This window comes from Astyanax mexicanus, chromosome 10 (genome assembly GCF_023375975.1).
Source record: "Astyanax mexicanus isolate ESR-SI-001 chromosome 10, AstMex3_surface, whole genome shotgun sequence".
Taxonomy (NCBI): Eukaryota; Metazoa; Chordata; class Actinopteri; order Characiformes; family Acestrorhamphidae; genus Astyanax; species Astyanax mexicanus.
The window spans coordinates 51,773,611-51,794,714 of record NC_064417.1 but is presented as its reverse complement, the minus strand read 5'-3'; the positions used below and the strand labels follow the sequence as shown (position 1 = coordinate 51,794,714).

Genomic DNA, 21,104 nt, shown 5'->3' with positions numbered 1-21,104 from the left:
AGAAAAGATATAGAGGAGAAAAGAGAAAGAGAGAGAGAGAGAGGGTCTGAGTCAGCAGGAGAAAAACCATCAGGAATCATCTGTATGTTTGAACTGTTAAAAAAATAACCTAAATAAACAAAAGCTGCTAAGATTTTCGGTTTATTTTTTAACAATTTCTAATTATTATACAGGGAGATAATATGCTGCATTAAAATTAAGCTTCCATGATTTTTTTTTTACCTTAATTAATTCATCAATATATATTTTTTGCACTTTTACAGTCATATTTGCTCTAATATATATATTTTTAATCTCTTATGGGGTAATTTTAGAAAAAAGAGGCTGTATATTTATCAGAAAAACAACTTTAAATTCTGCTTAAATTCCGTGTTTTTTCAGTATTTTAGAATGTTCTGCATTGTAGATAAATACTAAAGCAATAAAAACTATGAACTATTAAAAAACGTGTTAAACAAACCAGAATATGTTTTAAAGAAATAAAGGTCAATCAATCCAAAAAAAAAAAGGATTTCAAGAACTTTAGAAGTATCCTCATGTGCAGTCGTCGCGAAGACCATCAAAAACATAATGATGATGGAACTGGCACTCATCAGGACTGCTCCAGGAAAGGTGTGTATGTGTATATATATATATATATATATATATACACATGTGTGTGTGTCTCTGTCGTACCTCACAGTGTGTGTGGGTGCAGGAACAGCAGCTCCCTGGTTGGGTTGTAGGACGTGTACGGTCTGCAGGAGGTGTTGGGTGTGTTTGCCGCTGGCGGTGTGGTACAGCAGGCCGGGACTCGGCTCTCTCTTCACTGATCTGGCCGGCATGTGTCCCGATCCTTTCCCCTGGGCCCGGGACGCCCCGCGGCTCACCGCCCGGCCGCCGGGAGCGGAGCGCTGGCCTCCGTACGCCGGGCTGGAGTCTCCACACTGATCCTCGTCTTCATCAATCACCACCAGGTCCGTGGGCATCTCCTTAAACTGATAAACCAGCCGCTGGCCCTCGACCTTCGCCAGGATACCCCTCTGATAGTAATACCTGAGAGAGAGAGAGAGAGGGAGAAGAGAGAGAGAAGAGAGAGAGAGAAGAGAGAGAGAGAAGAGAGAGAGAGAGAGAGAGAGAGAGAGAGAGAAGAGAGAGTCCCTCAAGTCAAAAAATTAAGTTTCTGAATCAGTTTCTCTGATTTAGCTATTTATAGGTTTATGTTTGAGTAAAATGAACATTGTTGTTTTATTCTATAAACTACAGACAACATTTCTCCCAAATTACAAATAAAAATATTATAGTTATGAGAAATGGCTGAAATAACAAAAAAGATGCAGAGCTTTCAGACCTCAAATAATATAACCACAAAGAAAACAAGTTTATATTCATAAAGTTTTAAGAGTTCAGAAATATTCAATATTTGGTGGAATAACCCTGGTGGTTTTTAATCACAGTTTTCCTTCATGCATCTTGGCATCATGTTCTCCTCCACCAGTCTTACATGCTGCTTTTGGATAAGTTTATGCTGCTTTAAAAAACTCATCATTTTTTATTGGACTCTGGTTGTTGACGTCTGTTAGTGTGTATTCAGTCAGTGGTGCACTTTTGCATTCTGTTGCCAAGATAGCAATACGCCGAAAAAATTCTAGAGTAGATATATTTGGAAGCACTGTTGCTATTTAAATTAAGCATGTAGAAGAAGTTAAAATAGACTGTTGGAGTGTAAGATAGACGGTGGAGTGTAAGATAGCAATGAGCATTACAACGACACACCTTGTGCAGGTAGTAAGACAGGGTTTAAAGACTTTTTTTGTAGAGAGTGTTTACACAAAGAACAAAAGGCAACAAACAAAAGAAATATATATATACTATTAAGTATAGACTTAATTGCCATAACACTGGTTAATCAAAATTATCGAAAAGCATTTGATGCAAATGTACATTATCAATCTAACACATCTTAAATAACTCTTCTATAAGTGACAATATATCGTACAATAACGACAGTCCGAGAGCATCTCCGTAAATATCAGCCCCGTTTCCCGTCCTGTATCCTAGCAACCGCCTCAAAGTCATTAAACAAGTCACCAATTATAGCCAGGAATAACCGGCCACAGGTAATAGTCACAGGTATCCAGCCTGCTGACACGTACAAACCTGTAATGAACTAATACCGTGTCCTAACAACCCCGCCAGCCACCCCCGCAAACCCCCCCCAACCACCTCCACCACCCCATTACAAACAATCAACCTCCAACTCTACACTCCACCAGCTGCTGAGAGAAAGCAGATTCTCAAATACTCTAAATTTATCTAAATTTATTTTAATTCACATAAATGTTCATTTATTTACGTTTTTTAAAACAATTTACAACACTATAGTCCCTATTTTAGCGTTTTAAAATAGGACAGCTTGATTTAGGGCAGTGTGTCAGTGTGCCTTTGCTATCGTAACGACGGGAAAAGTACCCGTACACCTTGCGTGGCTCAAAAAGGCGAGAAAAATGCAAGCACTAATTCTCTTAATTACTGTAATCAGAGTGTCTCTTGCTCATCATTCCCTTTAAGAGATAGGTGAGCTCTGCCTTTGGTGGATTGCTATTTTAACGGTGCAGCTACCTGGACGTGTCCAACAAACGCTTCTCAGCAGAGGAAACTGAGCTGCTGGTTGACGCTGTGAAGGAGCTCCAGCAGCTCATTTACGGGAACAGCAATGTTATTTTATTTACTATTCTGTTTATTGTTGATGTAAAAGTTTGCATAGTTGCCAACAGGCACACCCATAGTATGCCTGTGTTGCCAAGATAGCGATGAACGTCTGACTGTTGACGTCTGTCTAGATTGTATTCAGTCAGTGGAGCTGCTGTGTTTTCCTTTGCCAAAATAAGCAATACTCCAAAGATTTGCCTGAATACACCTAATTTACATGTTTGTACTTTGAAAAAAGCTTATGCACATTCTCACAATTTTACCTTAATCTTTTATTTTAATTTTTAATTTTATTTTTAATTTTTATTTTTTTTCATCATTTTTGTGTCTGAAATTCGATACAGATTCTGCTTAAAGCAACAGTCTGTAAGTTTTATGGATTTGTGGATTTGGGGCCCTCTCTGGTGAGAAAGTGTAATTGCAATGAATATACAGTATTAATGAATATTAAGTATTATATTAGTTGATACAATTTTTAAATGTATTTCTAATTTGTTTCTAAGGCCAATTACCCAGCAACAGGAGGGTGAAGACTGGCCATTGCTTCCTCAGATACATGTCAGACTCCGCCGCTACTTGGTTCTGATACATCAGCTCACAGACGCAACATTGTGCTGATCCACATCACCCTAGGAGTGATGAAAGAGGGGAAAGAAAGAGCGCCATCTACTGTACCCAACCAGAAAGAGCAAGGCCAACTGTGCTCTTTCAGGGCTCTGGCAGCTGATGGCAAGCTTCATGACTGGGATTCGAACCAGGGATTCCAACTCCCTATCATAGTGGCAGCGCTTTAGTCCTTGGACACTGCTACTATTAATTCCACTAGTGATTTAAATTGCTAGTAGTTTTTAGTATAATATAGTAGAGAATAATATAAAGTATAATAAAATGTGAGCATAATGTGTGCATAAGGAGTTATTCTTCAGTCGCTTAACAACACAAAGGTAAAGTGTGTGCATACTGTTTATATTAACATAATTTATACATGGTAATTATGCAGCACCGGCCGCATTAATCCAGTGTGAGCAGGAACCTGAATTTAAAGCTCACCTGAGTGCTCGGCCCATGGTCTCGTAGTTCATATCCGGCTTATTCTTATGCTTCCCCCACAGCTTGGACACGGCCTTGGAGTCCACCAGCTTGAAGATGCCCTTCTCTCTCTGCGTCCACTTGATGTATTTGGGACAGGTGTTCTTGTCCTGCAGCAGAGCCAGCAGGAACTCCCACAGGTAGATGGTGTTACCTGTGTGAGCGGAGCGAGGGAGGAGGAGGAGGAGAAGGAAGAGGAGGAGGAAGAGACGAGGCTCAGCGTTACTCATTAAAAGTTGGAAGCCGTACGAAAAAAAAAAAGCCGAAATCCGGCTTCGGCCATATTTCACACCTTATTCCACAGGTTTTATTTAACAAACAGAATTGGCATAGGTGCAATTATAGCATTCTTCCTCATAACCTTAATAAATCAGTTTGGCGTTGGTCTGCAGCCGGGCTGGAATTAATTAGCGGGCGCTGGCAGTAGATTACTCTTGTTTGTCGTGTGCTTTTGGCCAGAAGTGGTTAAAAACAGCAGCCCCGGCAGCGTCGGCGGGAGAGCGAGCGGCTCGGCGTGTCAGGGTGATGTATATGTATGCGGCCGGCCGGGGGACGCCTGCATAAGGGCCTCTATCAGGACGCCATCGATGTGCCCTCCAGCCCGCTATCACTTTTATTTCCCTCACAACCACCACACTCTGAGAGCACCTCATCAATTAACCAGCCCAGAGAGACGCTCAGTACAGAGAGCAGAGAAACGGGGGGGCGGTGGAGGGGGGGTGGGGTAGCCACTGTATTATGTATGTGTCTGTGTGTGTGTATATACAGGGGTTGGACAGTGAAACTGAAACACCTGGTTTTAGAGCACAATAATTGATTATGGTGACGGACAGTTCTGGTGGAAACAGGAGAGTTGAGGTGCACATTGAATTCTGCGTGATTTGATCAGCCGTGGTTTTATTTTTTTTGGATACAATCCGGGTTAGCACCCGAACATCCCTTTCAGACAGCTTCCTCTTACAGCGTCCACAGTTAATCCTGTTGGATGTGGTTGGTCCTTCTTGGTGGTAAGCTGACATTACCCTGGGTACCGTGGCTCTTGATGCATCACAAAGACTTGCTGTCTTGGTCACAGATGCTCCAGCAAGACGTGCACCAACAATTTGTCCTCTTTTGAACTCTGGTATGTCACCCATAATGTTGTGTGCATTGCAATATTTAGAGCAGAACTGTGCTCTTACCCTGCTAATTGAACCTTCACACTCTGCTCTTACTGCTGCAATAATGTGCAATTAATGAAGATTGAACACCAGACTGCTCCAATTTATTGTCCAACCCCTGTATATGTATGGGAATATATATATACACATAAAGAATCATATAGTAAACATAGTACGTAAGTGTTAAACAAATGGAGCTTTTTTTTTCTTGATCTTCCTAATCTGAGGTGCTCCTGATGAGTGCCAGTTTCACCATGACATTTTTGACGACCTATGCAGTGACTGCACTTAAAGATACTTTCTTAAAATTCTTCGTCTCAGATTGACTGACCTTCTTTTCTTCATTTCTTAAAGTAATGCTTTTATGCGGTCAAAATTTGGAACACATTACCAGTAAATATTCGCCAGGCTCGCTGAACTACTGCTTTTAAGAAAAAAAAAAAAAAACTTCTTTTTAAACATTATCTTTAATTTTTAATTACACTTTTTTACTTGGTTTTTGTGTTTCTTGTCTTAACTGTGTTGGTGTTTTGTTCACCTCTCTCTTTATGTATATCACTTTGAGCTGCATTTTTATGTATGAAAGGTGCTATATGAATAAAGTGTGTTATTTTTTGTTTATTATTATTATAAAACAGTTTTCTTTATTTCTGGGTCTTACCTTTTCCCTCTTTGCTCTTCTTCTTCAGGGGAAGTGTTGGGTTGGTGATGGGGGAACAGGGGCGCACCATTCTCGGTTTGCGTACTGAAAATATATAAAGAGAAAATATAATTTAATTCTCTAATTAAGAATTTTATATCATATATATGTCTCAAACACACTCACACTCACGGCCACGTTCATTATCAGCTGCTAATCACAGTCATATGATTTGTTATGAATCTGAATTATTCATTAATTTAATGCCACATCTTGTTTAAGGACATTATCACAGATAATCATCATCATCAGTGGTGTAGTATAGTGTAGTACAGTGTAGTACAGAGTAGTGTAGTGTAGATCTACAGCTCCCTCTGCTGGAAGCTGTGTGTGCTGTAGGCAGTACCTTTGTTTTTCCTGACCGGTTTGCAGACAGTCTTCTGAGGAATCTCGTCCATGGAGGACGTCTCCTCGTCCAGAGACACGTCCATGCAGTCGGCGGAGAGCTGCTCCGGCCGCAGGGAGATGTAGGTCAGATCTGAATCCAGCAGAGCTCCGTATGGATGAACTACAGAGGCAGAGGAAATAAAGCACATCAGACATTCTGAATATTCTAAAAGCTTTAAAATCAAACACTCAACAGTTTCTGTACCAATAAATCAATTACTCCCACTGCTGATTTCTGGAAAATCATTCCCTTTTAGTCTGTTATTTTGCTTATTTTATTATCTCTTTAATAAATGCACAATTACTACAGATACTGGGACTCTGTATTAACACTAATAAAGTTTAATTGGTCCTCAGAAGAGGGGCAGGGGGGCTTCAAAATAAATTCTAACATTACATTTGAATAATTTTCCACATCATTAAAGCATACGAAATAAACTAGATGCTTTTAGAAATATATTCATGAGACAGTAAGTGAGACAGCATGACACTGAGACAGTGAATAATCAAGACAGTGAGACAATGAGTCAGTGGGACAATGAATAAGTAAGTCAGAGAGACAGTGGGACAGTTAAACAGTGGGACAGTGAGACAATTGGGACAGTGATAGTGATTATGCAAGTCAGTTAGACAGTGGGACAGTGAGACAGTGAATAAGTAAGTCAGTTAGACAGTGGGACAGTGAGACAGTGAATAAGTAAGTCAGAGAAACAGTGGGACAGTGAGACAATTAGGACAGTGAGACTGAATATGCAAGTCAGTGAGTCAGTTAGACAGTGGGACAGTGAGAAAGTCAATAAGTAAGTCAGAGAGACAATGGACAATGAGTTTGTGAGACAGTGAATAAGTGGGACAGTGAGACACTGAATAAGCAAGTCAGTGAGTCAGACAGTGGAACTGTTAGACAGTCAGACAATGAGTTTGTGAGACACTGAATAAGTGGGACAGTGAGACACTGAATAAGTGGGACAGTGAGACACTGAATAAGTGGGACAGTGAGACACTGAATAAGTATGACAACGGGACAGTGAGAGAGAGAGACAGTGAGACAGTAAATAAGCTAGTCAGTGAGTCAGTGAGAAAGTTAGACTGTGAGACAGTGGGACTGTTAGACAGGGAGTCAGTAAGACAGTGAATAAGTAAGACAGGGAAATAGTGAGACAGGTCTTACTCATTCGCTTCTCATCCAGGATGTTGTTGGGAGACTCCATGTTCAGCAGAGCCTCGGCCGCCTCCGTCGTCTCTAAATTATCTTCTGCTCCAGAGACCGGCGTCTCCACTGTAACAAAACATCACATATAACATTATCTTAAAGCCACACTTTATACATAATGCAACATAAGTGTGTTATATAGAATAGATTTCACCTAAATAACACAACATTTATTTTTAATTTAGCAAACTCTAAAGGATATTGGGATGGCTGATACATGTGAAGTCAGACTCCACCTTTTTAACAACTTCCGACAATGACCTACTGTACTCTCTCAGACTCCGGCTGCTGATGGAGAAGCAGCATGACCTGGGATTCACATTAATTTAATAATATTGAAAGTTTGTAATGTTCATTGGTATCTTACACCCTGCTAACAGTCTATTTCCACAACTTCAACCTGCGTCGTTTAAATAGCAGCAGAGCTTCTGAATATATCTACACTGATGGGCGTGGTGTTCTGGTTATGAAATGAGGTGTGTTCAGGTACATTTCTGGAGTTTTGCTTGTTTATCTTGGCAACAGAAAACACAGGAGCTCCACTGACTGAATACAACCTAGACAGACGCCAACAGTCAGACGTTCATCGCTATCTTGGCAGCAGCACAAACCCAACTTTTACATCACCGATAAACAGAATACTAAATAAAATAACATTGCTGGAGCTCCTTCAAAGCGTCAACCAGCAGCTCAGTTTCCTCTGCTGAGAAGAGTTTGTTGGACACGTCCAGGTAGCTGCACCGTTACAATAGCAATCCACCAAAGACAGAGCTCACCTGATCTACTCTTAAAGGGAATGATGAGCTCTTAAAGAGACACTCTGACTGGGTTATTTCACATTACGTTGCTTGTTTTGAGCTGTGCAAGGTGTACTTTTCCTGTCGTTACAATAGCGAAGACACACTGACACACCTTGATTGACTGACGGCTTGCCTATAGATTGCAAAAAATAGGGTCCTAGATCTTTAATTTTTGTGCAGTTGGTGTCTTTGTGTTTTATGGTCACCGGGATGCTGTGATTGACTCACCTGAGAGCCCCACATCTCCCACCATGATGCTCTCCTCCACCACGTCCTGCATCGTGTCCACCATGATGCCATTGGTCACCTCGTCCGCCTCCAGACCTGAGTACACCTGCATGAGGTCAGCGGCGGGGACATGCTCCACGATGACGGCGGGGAACACTGACGGGTCGTCCAGCTGTCGGGTCAAACACACAGACGAGAAAACACCATTAATCATTAATCTACAATTAGCAAATAAACTGAATCAGTTTCTCTGATTTTGCTATTTATAAGTATATATTTGAGAAAAATAACCATTGATGTTTTATTCTACACTGTGTTCCAAATTATTATGCAAAAAGTGTTTAGGAGTGATAAAATAAGATTTTTTTTGTTTGTCAGTTAAACTCATTGATGGTGATGTGTGTCAGGGCTCTTTATATCACTGAAAGCAATTGCAGACACCTGTGCTAATAAGTTTGGCAGGCGTGTCCAATTAAAAGCAAGACTACTTAAGAAGGCTGTCCCACATTATTAAGCAGCCTACATTTTAAGCCAAAATGGAAAAGAAAAAGGATGTGTCGGCTGCTGAGAAGCAACAAATTGTGGAGTGTTTTTGTCAAGGCATGACTACAATCAACATTGCCAAGACACTTCATCATGATCATCGCACAATCCAGAAGTATGTAGCTGACTCAGAGCACACACGTGTACGTGCTGATAAGGAAAAATTGAGGACTCTTTCCAACAGGCAATTACAACAGGTTAAAAGAGCAGCTGCAAAAATGCCTTGTCATAGCAGCAGACAGGTTTTTGAAGCTGCTGGTGCCTCCAACATCCCCCGAACAACAAGATGCAGGGTCCTTCAGAGGTTTGCAGCTGTGCATAAGCCATCCTGTCGACCTCCTCTATCCACTGCACACAAGCAGAAACAGCTCCAGTGGGCCAAACAATACATGAAGACTGACTTCAAAACTGTTTTGTTCACCGTTGAGTGCCGTGCAACAATCGATGATCCTGATGGATGGAGTGGTGGATGGCTGGTTGATGGACACCCCATGCAAACAAGGCTACGGAGGAGGTGGAGTAATGTTTTGGGCTGGAATCATGGGGAGAGAGATTGTCGGGCCCTTTAGGATCCCTGAAGGGGTAAAGATGACCTCCATAATGTTTGTGGAGTTTCTCAAACAGCACTTCCTGTCATGGTTCAAGAAGAAGAACCGTGCATTCCACAGCAAGATCATTTTCATGCATGATAATGCACCGTCTCATGCTGCAAAGAACACATCTGCATCTCTGGCTGCTATAGGCATAAAAGGGGACAAACTTATGGTGTGGCCCCCATGCTCCCCTGACCACAACCCCATTGAGAACCTCTGGAGCATCATCAAAAGGAGTGTCTAGGATGGCGTGAGGCAGTTCACATGTAAGCAACAGCTCTGGGAGGGTATTCTGTCCTCATGCAAGACAATTGAAGCAGATACCATCCAAAACCTGACAAATTCAATGAACTAGAAAGTTCAGAAGATCCTTTCGAACAAGGGGTCCTATGTGCAAATGTAACATCACCTAGAATAAAGTTTTGACTGGAAAACTGTTTGATTTCAGTTTGTAATAACTTGCTAATGCTTATAATTTCACAAATGACCATTTTTTTGTTCTTCATAAAAATGAAAAGGTTGAAAACTCTGCTGTGCATAATAATTTGGAACATGCATTTTGAGTGCATTTTGAGTGTTTTATTTTTTTTTATTATACTGTTATCATTGGCAGTTTGTTCAAAAATCTTTCAATTGTACTATAATAGTTGATGACTGGAAAATTACAATAACTGCAATTCATATAGGTAATTTTGGAAAATCTGAGAAAATATTATTTGCATAATAATTTGGAACACAGTGTATAAACTACGAACAACATTTCTCCCAAATTCCAAATAAAAATATTGTCATTTAGAGCATTTATTTACAGAAAATGAAATAACAAAAAAGATTAAGAGCTTTCAGACCTCAAATAATGCAAAGAAAACAAGTTCATATTCATAAAGTTTTAAGAATTCAGAAATCAATATTTGGTGGAATAACCCTGGTTTTTAATCACAGTTTTCATGCATCTTGGCATCATGTTCTCCTCCACCAGTCTTGCACACTGCTTTTGGATAACTTTATGCTGCTTTACTCCTGGTGCAAAAGTTCAAGCAGTTCAGTTTGGTGGTTTGATGGCTTGTGATCATCCATCTTCCTCTTGATTGTATATAAAATAACATCATTACAAACTGTACTAAAGCCAGTACAGAGTTTAAACAGCATTTACACGACTAAATCACTACACATTACACAGATTATGATGTGTAGTCTCTGTGTAGGATGTATAATAAGTGTCTGTGGACATCGTGAAGGTCACCGAACATCATGATGGCTCTGAGTGAACGCAGGACTAATGATGTGTTAATAATAGATTTACACACTGAATCCATTCCACTAAGGATCCGGTATAAAAATAACATAAAAATGTATACCATAATGATTAAAGACATTTTGATGATACACTATATCATCACCTATCCAAATCATTCAATTAAGATGTTCCTTAATCACTTGTGTGGCCACAGGTATATAATAAAAGCAGCAGCTAGGCATGCTGGGACTGCTTCTACAAACATTAGTGAAAGAATGGGTCTCGGGAGCTCAATGAACTTCACCTGTGCAACAAGTCCAGTCGTGAAATTTCCTCACTACTCACTACTAAATATTCCACAGCCAACTGTCAGTGATATTATAACACAGTGGAAGAGAATGGGAACTACAGCGGATGCTGAGGAGCATAGTGTACAGAGTTCACCAACTTTCTGCAGAGTCACTACACTAATCACTACACACCTCCAACCTTCATGTAGCTTCAGAGTTCATCATCACTACACACCTCCAAACTTCATGTAGCTTCAGAGTTCATCATCACTACACACCTCCAAACTTCATGTAGCTTCAGAGTTCATCACTACACACCTCCAACCTTCATGTAGCTTCAGAGTTCATCATCACTACACACCTCCAACCATTATGTAGCTTCAGAGTTCATCACTACACACCTCCAAACTTCATGTAGCTTCAGAGTTCATCACTACACACCTCCAACCATTATGTAGCTTCAGAGTTCATCATCACTACACACCTCCAAACTTCATGTAGCTTCAGAGTTCATCACTACACACCTCCAACCTTCATGTAGCTTCAGAGTTCATCATCACTACACACCTCCAAACTTCATGTAGCTTCAGAGTTCATCACTACACACCTCCAACCTTCATGTAGCTTCAGAGTTCATCATCACTACACACCTCCAACCATTATGTAGCTTCAGAGTTCATCACTACACACCTCCAACCTTCATGTAGCTTCAGAGTTCATCATCACTACACACCTCCAAACTTCATGTAGCTTCAGAGTTCATCATCACTACACACCTCCAAACTTCATGTAGCTTCAGAGTTCATCAATCACTACACACCTCCAAACTTCATGTAGCTTCAGACATCATCACTACACACCTCCAAACTTCATGTAGCTTCAGAGTTCATCACTACACACCTCCAAACTTCATGTAGCTTCAGAGTTCATCAATCACTACACACCTCCAACCTTCATGTAGCTTCAGAGTTCATCATCACTACACACCTCCAAACTTCATGTAGCTTCAGAGTTCATCACTCACTACACACCTCCAAACTTCATGTAGCTTCAGAGTTCATCACTCACTACACACCTCCAAACTTCATGTAGCTTCAGAGTTCATCACTACACACCTCCAACCTTCATGTAGCTTCAGAGTTCATCACTACACACCTCCAACCTTCATGTAGCTTCAGAGTTCATCACTACACACCTCCAAACTTCATGTAGCTTCAGAGTTCATCATCACTACACACCTCCAAACTTCATGTAGCTTCAGAGTTCATCACTACACACCTCCAAACTTCATGTAGCTTCAGAGTTCATCACTACACACCTCCAACTTACAAGAGTTTACAAGCTTGAGCTGCTTAAATCTATCCAAACCTTACATCATCAAACACAGCAATGCGGAGCAGCACAAAATACATTTAAAATATAGTGTATAAAAATAGCATTAAAATAGCAAATGCTTCACAGAATTGCATACAAAATGAAGGGTCTATTAGTAGCAACAGATTCTGAAAATACTACTGATCCAATCAGAATTCGGCAACTGAAAATATTAAAGAGCACCAAGTTCCTTGGTGTCCACTTAGCAGATAACCTCACCTGGACCCTGAACACCAGCTCTACAGCCAAGAAAGCCCAGCAGCGTCTCTACTTCCTCCGGAAGCTGAGAAAGGCCCGTCTCCCTCCACCCATCCTCACACTCTTCTATAGAGGGACCATTGAGAGCATCCTGAGCAGCTGCATCACTGCCTGGTTTGGGACCTGCACCGTCTCTGACCGCAAGACCCTCCAGCGTATTGTGAGGACAGCTGAGAGGATCATCGGCGTCTCTCTCCCCTCCATCACGGACATTTACACCACCCGCAGCATCCGCAAAGCAACCAGCATTGTGCATGACCCCACCCATCCCTCACACGAACTGTTCTCCCTCCTGCCTTCGGGAAGGAGGTACCGCAGCATCCGGTCCAGCACGACCAGATTCTGCAACAGCTTCTACCTCCAAGCCATCAGACTCCTCAACTGCAGAGACTGAACTGATGTTTTTTCTGTACATGCACACACTGTCACTCTTACCCCACTTACCCCAGAAAATGGAAAGCACTAAAAACCCTACTACCTCACTGGACTCTATTGCACACTGTGTAATAAAGGTAATTACTACCTCACTGGTCTTTTTTGCACACTGCAAAATTTGCACACTGTTTTGATATTTATTATTCTTTGTCTGTATGGTGTTGTATTGTCTGTCTGCACTTTTGTACTGTTGCACTATTGTTCTGTCTACACTGTGTTTATGTGCACCATGGTCCCTGGAGGAACGTTGTTTCGTTTCACTGTGTACTCTGTATATAGCTGAAATGACAATAAAAACCACTTTGACTTTGACTTTGACTAAATGCCAGGAACACCGTCCCGGCCTTTATCTCCACTGGAGCTCTACTGTTCCTGTGAGAGGGTGGGGTACCAGCAGCACCGGGCGGTGATGGGAGGAAACAGGAAATAGCTGAGCCCAGACTACCCACCCTGTACCACAATCTTCCACCATTTACCACCATCTACTGTACAATCACACACTAAATTACACTCCAGTCTTTTTCTCTTCATTCATTTTCTATTCTTCTATCTTCTCTCTCTCTCTCTCTCTCTCTCTCTCTCTCTTTTTCTCTCTCTTTTCTCCTCGACTCTATCAGTGTCTCTGAGTGGACGGGGAGAATCGGGTCGAGTCCATTCAGCTGCAATATCTCTCCACCTCAGTCAGCACCGCACTTCCTGCTCCATTCCCGGAGTGGGCCAGGCCCAGAGTGTGTGTGTGTGTGTGTGTGTGTGTCCAGCAGAACCTCTTAGTCAGACTCCAGCAGGAAGTGAGACAGTGGCCCGATTAGCTCTCTGTCGGACAGCGGTTCTGATGGAGGTGAAGAAGGAATGGAAATCGATGCTGGTGGTTCTTTCTGGAGGAGTAATACATCTCCCTGACCTTTACTGACCCAATTACACTCCAGTCCAGCACTGTTAAATCTGACAATCATCCAGACTGTGAAGGAACATATAAGAAAGCCCTTTCCTGGGGCGGTCCTAATGAGTGCCAGTTTCATCATCATAACGCTTTTGATGGTCTTTGCAGTGACTGCACTTGAGGATCCTTTCAAACTTCTTTAAATTCTTATTTTTCAGATTGACTGATCTTTATTTTTTACTCTATTTAGTTGAGTAGTTGTTGCTTCTCATAATCTGGATTCGAACATTAATTAAATATTGACTATTCACTGTATACCTGTAACTCTACCTCTTCACTACTTTACTTTAACTGATGCTCTCAAACACTTTATTAAGAGACAAGAAATTCAAGTTATTAACTCTTGATGAGTTCAGCACAGCTGTTAACTGAAAGCCTGAATTCCAGGTGACTCTACTTCATAAAGCTGACTAGAATAAATAGAGAATAAAAAGGGGCTACTATGAAGAATCTACATATTTTACATATAAGAATATATTCTGGTTTGTTTAACTCTCTATGGCACGAGTTAATTTTTTTGTGGATTTATATTTTGACTAACAATCTGATTAATTGAACTGAATTTGAACAAAAATGGTCTAACTGCACAAGGCAACTAACAATGATGTAAGAATATTGTATGAATATAAACAGCCAAATACTCTTCCTTACTGTATTGGATGTACATATGTGGCTTAGATGTGTAACGCTATATTAAATATAAATAAGAAAGTAAATACAGTAAATAAATATGGTATGGTACAAAAAGGAAATACAATACTAGATTTTTCACTAAATAATTCCATATATTTATCTTCAAGAATTCAGAACATTTTAAAATAATGAAAAAACACTGAATTTAAGGTGCGTCCGAACTGTACTGGTACTGTGGATGTGTATACAGTAAATATCTATATATCTAAAATAGCAGATATATTTTAAGAAGCTACCTGGCTATTATAATCAACCCTATCCTCAATTATCCTCAATTAGTATTATTACTCAAAACTGATTTAATAAAGATGTGAAATGTAAAGCCAGAATGACCCCTTACTTCATTTGCATTTCACCACCAGGAGATGGTAGCAGAGTGTAACAGGCCTGAAGAAACAGTGTTAAAATGCTGGAAATGTCTTTAAAGGTGTAAATGTTCACTAATCTAACTGTTCAGTTCACTTTTCACTGTTCATATCCCTGCTTGTTAAACACGCATAAGCATGCATAAGTGCAGAAACCCAACTTTTAACAGCAATCAACAATAAACAGAATAGTAAATAAAATAACGTTGCTGTTCCCGTAAATGAGCTGCTGGAGCTCCTTCACAGCGTCAACCAGCAGCTCAGTTTCCTCTGCTGAGAAGAGTTTGTTGAACACGTCCAGGTAGCTGCACCGTTACAATAGCAATCCACCAAAGTCAGAGCTCACCTGACTCTTAAAGGCAATGATGAGCAAGAGACACTCTGATTGGTTTATTTTAAGTTATGCCCAAAATTAAAAACACATCTATGATTAATTAAGAGAATTAGAAATAGTACATGCCTTTTGCTTTGCGTTTTGAGCTACGCAAGGTGTACTTTTCCTGTCGTTACGATAGCAAAGACACACCCTAAATCAGTGAGTCTACAACATCCTCTCAAATCCTTGATTAATTCTTCAGTTATTAATCTATAATCTAAACTATTGGGAATTGTGGAGTTCCACAGGGTTCTATTGTAGGCCCTATAAAAATGTTAATAATTACAATGTTGCCGATATATGTATAGTGGCCTTGCCACTATGATCGAGAGATTGCTGGTTTGAATCCTGGTCATGCAGCTTGCCATCAGCTGCATGAGTCCTGAGAGACCACAATTGGTCTTGCGCTCTGTGGGTGGGTACAGTAGATGGCGCTCTTTCTTTCCCCTCATCACTCCTAGGGTGATGTGGATCAGCACAAGGCTGCATCTGTGAGCTGATGTATCAGAACCGAGTCACTCCGCTTTCCTCTGAAAAGGGGCGGAGTCTGAATTCACATGTATTGGAGGATACATTTGTGTTGGAGCATCACTAGTGATAGAGGGAGTCCTAATAAATGGGTTGGGTAATTGGTTGTGTAAATTAAGAGAAAATGGGATAAAAAATTGAAATAAAATTATATAAAAAAAACACTGAACAAAAAATAATGTAATATTAAAAAAAAATTACAGGGTTAAACTTTATATACTTTACTCTATAAAAGGTTGAGATGCTTTACATATCACAGTTTAATCAACGGCTGCATTAGAGCTATACATTCCCAATAAAACATTCCCAACACTATCAGATAAATAATATTAACGCTACATTACATACCAGTTTATACCATGTTTATCTAATGGCTAATCCTCGTCAGAATCATTATCAGATCGTTAGAAATTAGAAAACAGGAGAATACATAGCTCCTCCTCTACATGAAGCCTCAGAACGGGCCTCTTCCTCATCCCTGTCATCGAGCACATCTCTAAAGGGAAATAAGAGATAAAGATCATGGATTTGCATATCTGAGTTCCCCATTCCGTTATAACAGAACCAGTAGCCTGAAGCTCATCCCTCTGATCTGAATGCTCTTTTTATTCACCAGCTTTCTAAACACCACCATACGTTCACAGTACAAAAACAAGCCTAGTGTTCATTTAATAAAAATAATTTAACTCAAAGTGACCAAAATCCCTCTATTATATACAGATCTGGAAAAAATAAAGAAAAAACTACTTCAGTTTCTGGATCAGTTTATCTGATTTTGCTATTTACAGGTTTATGTTTGAGTAAAATGAACACTATTGTTTTATTCTATAAACTACAGACAATATTTCACCCAAATTCCAAGTAAAAATATTGTAAATTAGAGCATTTATTTACAGAAAATTGGAAAAAATGCAGAGCTTTCAGACCTCAAATAATGCAAAGACAAAACAAGTTCATATTCATAAAGTTTCAAGAGTTGAGAAATATTCAATATTTGGTGGAATAACCCTGTTTTTTAATCACAGTTTTTTTTCATGCATCTTGGCATCATGTTCTCCTCCACCAGTCTTACACACTGCTTTTGGATAACTGTATGCTGCTTTACTCCTGGTGCAAAAATTCAAGCAGATCAGTTTGGTTTGATGGAGAACTCTTCACAACCTCTTCACAACACAGCTGATGCTCTCGAACACATTAAGAAATTAAGAAATTCAAGTCTCAAGAACTCTTGACACTTCCTGCTAGAAAATGAAATCCGCATCTACATAAAAGTTGTCTCCAAACCATCACTGATTGGTGGAAACTTCACACTAGACCTCGAGCAGTTTGGACTGTGTGTCTCTCCACTCTTCCTCCAGACTCTGCTCCCTTGATTTACTTTAAATGAAATGTAAAATTTACTGATGATCAGTGATGGTTTGGAGAGTCATGTCTGTCATCTGCTGGTGTTGATCCACTGTGTTTTATTATCAAGTCTAAAGTCAGTGCAGTTTTGTTTTCCCACAAAATCTTACAGCACTTCATATCTTACAGCTTCCCTCTGCTACTGACAACTTTTATGGAGATGCAGATTTCATTTTCCAGCAGGACTTGGCACACTGCCCACACTGCCAAAAGTACCGATTGGTCTTTTTATATAATATTCTAATTTTCCGAGACACTGATTTTTGGGTTTTCATTGGCTGTGAGCTTCATAATCATCAACAATGAAAGAAATTAACACTTAAAATAGATCACTCTGTGTTTAATACGTCTATAAAATATATAGAGTTTCACATTTTCAACTGAATTACTGAAATAAAGTCACTTTTTAATGATGTTGTGAGGGATGTATCTAGGTTTTTCTATACACACGGCGCTACAGTAGTTAGCTATCGGCTCTCTCTGCTCTCAGACACACAGGCTTAACATAATTTCACTGTTATTACATGATGTCGTGACTTATGGTGGTAATTATTGACTCTGCAGAACCCGATCCAGCACAGCTGAAGATTAGAGTCCAGACACACAGCTGTACACGTCCCCCACACACGCACACACACACACACACACACACTCCACACACACACACACACACACACACACATTTACAGGCCATGTGGAAAAAGCCATGTACACACACACTCACAAACATCCCACACACACATACAGTATAGTAATACAGTTTACAAAATTGTGAATCTTCTATATCTCTGCAAAACTTAACCTAAAACTAAAAAGACTGAAAAAAACAAAATCCAATAATTAGTGTGCTTTTGCTGACATTCCTGCAAACCAGATGCAGTATTTCACAAACTATAATGACTATAATACACTATATTATAAATTTCACTATCAATAAACATCTATTTTCTGGTGGTGGTGGGTAGCTAACTAAGCTAAGTAAAGCTATGCTAAGCTAAGTAAACAAAACTGTAATAAAAAGTGCTTACATTTATTTACAGTAAGTGTAGATTCCCAAAATTTCTCCAGCACTAAGGCTGGAGCATTAGCATTAGTGGCTAACCGCTCCAGCAATGCTAGCACAGGTAAAGAGCAGGCTACAGGCCTATAACTTTAAACGGGGAAATAGCTAATAATGATTATGTTGCTCCAGCAGTGCTAGCCGGGGTTAAGAGCAGGATACAGACTGATAATACTTAACTACTCAACTCTGAACGGGGAAATAGCTAGCGTTGTTAGCGGCTAATGCTAATGCTGCTCCAGCAGTGCTAGCCAGGGTTTAGAAGCAGTCTATAGGCCGATAATACTCCCCTCTAAACAGGGAAATAGCGAGCGTGGTTAGTGGCTAATGCTAATGCTGCTCCAGTAGTGCTAGTTGGGGTTAAGAGCAGGATACAGACTGATAATACTTAACTACTCTACTCTGAACAGGGAAATAGCTAGCGCAGATTTTAAGTGTACCTTATAGTACAAAAAATACCGTATATATACATTCTAAAAAACGTTTTCTATCTATAACAGCTTTTGCTGGTTACCTGAGCAGCCATGGTGCTGCTAATGGTGCTGAAACTAGAGCTACTGCGAACATGGAGATATAATAGCAAATAATAGCAAACTCTTCTCAATCACATATTGTTAAACCAAAGAAACACACTGATTAAAACTGAAGAGATCTGGCAAAATAAAAACGAGCACAACAAAATTTTGGCTAAAATCGTCAGATTCATTCACTTTGAAAGAGACTGCATCAAAATGCATGTTTTAAAAGTACTTTTTAGCATGCTCTGCACAATTACACCAGTTCTCACCAAACACTCAAACTTACAGACTTTAAAAAAAATCACTGGCCACCATCATTAAAACAATGAACAGCAATGCTGAGAACAAAAGAACACTGCTGCCTGTCGTTGCCTGTTTTTGCCATCATTGATGGACAATCTGAATCTCAATGGAATGTGGGCCATGCACCAAGACAATGACCCAAAGCACACAAGTCGTTAATGTTTTGGAATGGAGCCAAGTCAGAGTCCTGAGCTTATTTTAGTGGAAATGTTGTATTAATTCAGGACTAATCAAAAACAGTGTGTGGACATGTTTAGCTACAGTTACTGCTGCACAAAAAGGAACATCAGATACTGAAAACAATGGTCCACATACATGTTCGTTCACTACGTTAAAATACATGCGCACCCCCGCGGTAACGTAGCGTAACATAGCGTGAGAAGGGCGGGGCCGAGATGCTGGAGTTATTTTAGAACAAAAGGAGACCTGAGGGTGGAACAGGCCCTCTTCCAGTACAGCGTCCTAACTGGTCCGACTGGTTAAGCCTGAATCGTCTCAGTTCACAGACCTGAATAGAGCGAGTCGTTTTCCACACGTATGAATACAGCTCTGTAAAAAACGGAGAGAGCACTTCAGTTTCTGAATCAGTTTCTCTGATTTTGCTATTTATAGGTTTATGTTTGAGTTAAATTAACATTGGGGTTTTATTCTATAAACTACAGACAACATTCCTCCCAAATTCCAAATAGAAATATTCTCATTTATTTACAGACAATCTGCAGAAAAGTCTGAAATAACAAAAAGAAGCAGAGCTTTCAGACCTCAAATAATGCAAAGAAAACAACAAGTTCGTATTCATAGTCAAGTTTTAGGAGTTCAGAAATCAATTTTTGGTGGAATAACCCTGGTTGGTTTTTAATCACAGTTTTTTATGCATCTTGGCATCATGTTCTCCTCCACCAGTCTTACACACTGCTTTTGGATAACTTTGTGCTGCTTTACTCCTGGTGCAAAAATGTATCCATCTTCCTCTTGATTATATTCCAGAGGATTTTAATTTGTTAAAATTAAAGAAAAAGCTATACAGGAAAACATTCTGAATTATTTTTAGTAATAATCCAGAATTTAGAAAGTTTACTACTTTAGATTCTGAATTCTGAAAGTATCACATTTCTCTTTTTTTATCTGTTTACTACATAATTTCCTTAATTAAGTTTCCCTTAATTGTTTTCATGTCTTTAATCGAGATTAATCTACTATGTAGAAATAATAAAGTAAATAAAGAAATAAAATATAATAAATAAAGAAAAAAAATAAGACCCTTAAAATCCTGGGGACACCATCCCAGAGAAAATCATTATTATTATAAAATTATAATTATTGATGATAATTATTTTTTGTTATAAATGTCATTATGTCTGTTATGTATGTTCATATATCATTGTTGTTGTTAGTTGTTATAATGCTTTGGCAACACTGTAATTTACAGTTATGCTAATAAAGCTACATTGAATTGAATTGCATTGAAAAATAAATAAGAATGTAGGTGTTTCCAAACTTTTGACTGCTACTCTGCAGACACAAGCACACATATACACATCTACATAAACAAATAAAACATGCAAATATGTGTCCCGACACACACACAGCAGACACCCCAGATCCAATCAGCTTTCAGAATCAAGATGCTGCTTCTGATCCGAACCAGATTAAAAGATCTGGATCCAAAAAGACCCGAAATCTGCTCTGAAAAACGGCATCAATCAAATATATTAAATTATTCGGAGCGCATATGATTAACGGGCTCAATCGGAATCCAGCACAAGTCTGCTCATTTGCATAAAACAAACAATGACCTCTGCACCACAGATGCTACCTTCTATCTCCACACACACACACACACACACACACACACACTGGAAGGGCTCCCATCTCACACTTTCCACCAGCTGAGTTCTGCCAGAATCCTTCACAGTCAT

General features: G+C 39.7%; 1 protein-coding gene and 1 long non-coding RNA gene across 5 annotated transcripts in view; both read right to left on the bottom strand.

The window, feature by feature from the left end:
- The window catches only part of elf1 (E74-like ETS transcription factor 1), a 103,753-nt gene that overhangs the window by 6,475 nt on the left and 76,174 nt on the right, over positions 1-21,104 (bottom strand). For all 3 annotated transcript variants that reach the window (XR_007440908.1, XM_022683651.2, XM_022683650.2), the window contains exons 3-8: positions 8,269-8,440; positions 7,199-7,306; positions 5,987-6,148; positions 5,602-5,685; positions 3,742-3,934; positions 676-1,035 (exon numbers count right to left, since the gene is read on the bottom strand). Coding sequence is in view for 2 of the 3 variants with exons in the window: in XM_022683651.2 (XP_022539372.2) it covers positions 676-1,035; positions 3,742-3,934; positions 5,602-5,685; positions 5,987-6,148; positions 7,199-7,306; positions 8,269-8,440 (1,079 nt within the window). In the remaining variant the exon portion in view is untranslated. The remainder of the gene's footprint in view (positions 1-675; positions 1,036-3,741; positions 3,935-5,601; positions 5,686-5,986; positions 6,149-7,198; positions 7,307-8,268; positions 8,441-21,104) is intronic.
- LOC125804742 (uncharacterized) lies at positions 10,343-12,781 on the bottom strand. Of its 2 annotated transcripts, XR_007440914.1 has the most exons (4): positions 12,087-12,781; positions 11,629-11,751; positions 11,333-11,505; positions 10,343-11,249 (listed from the first exon to the last, which is right to left on the bottom strand). It is a non-coding gene; the product is annotated as an uncharacterized LOC125804742 (long non-coding RNA). The 2 variants fall into 2 exon arrangements; XR_007440913.1 differs by having other exon boundaries at positions 10,343-11,505.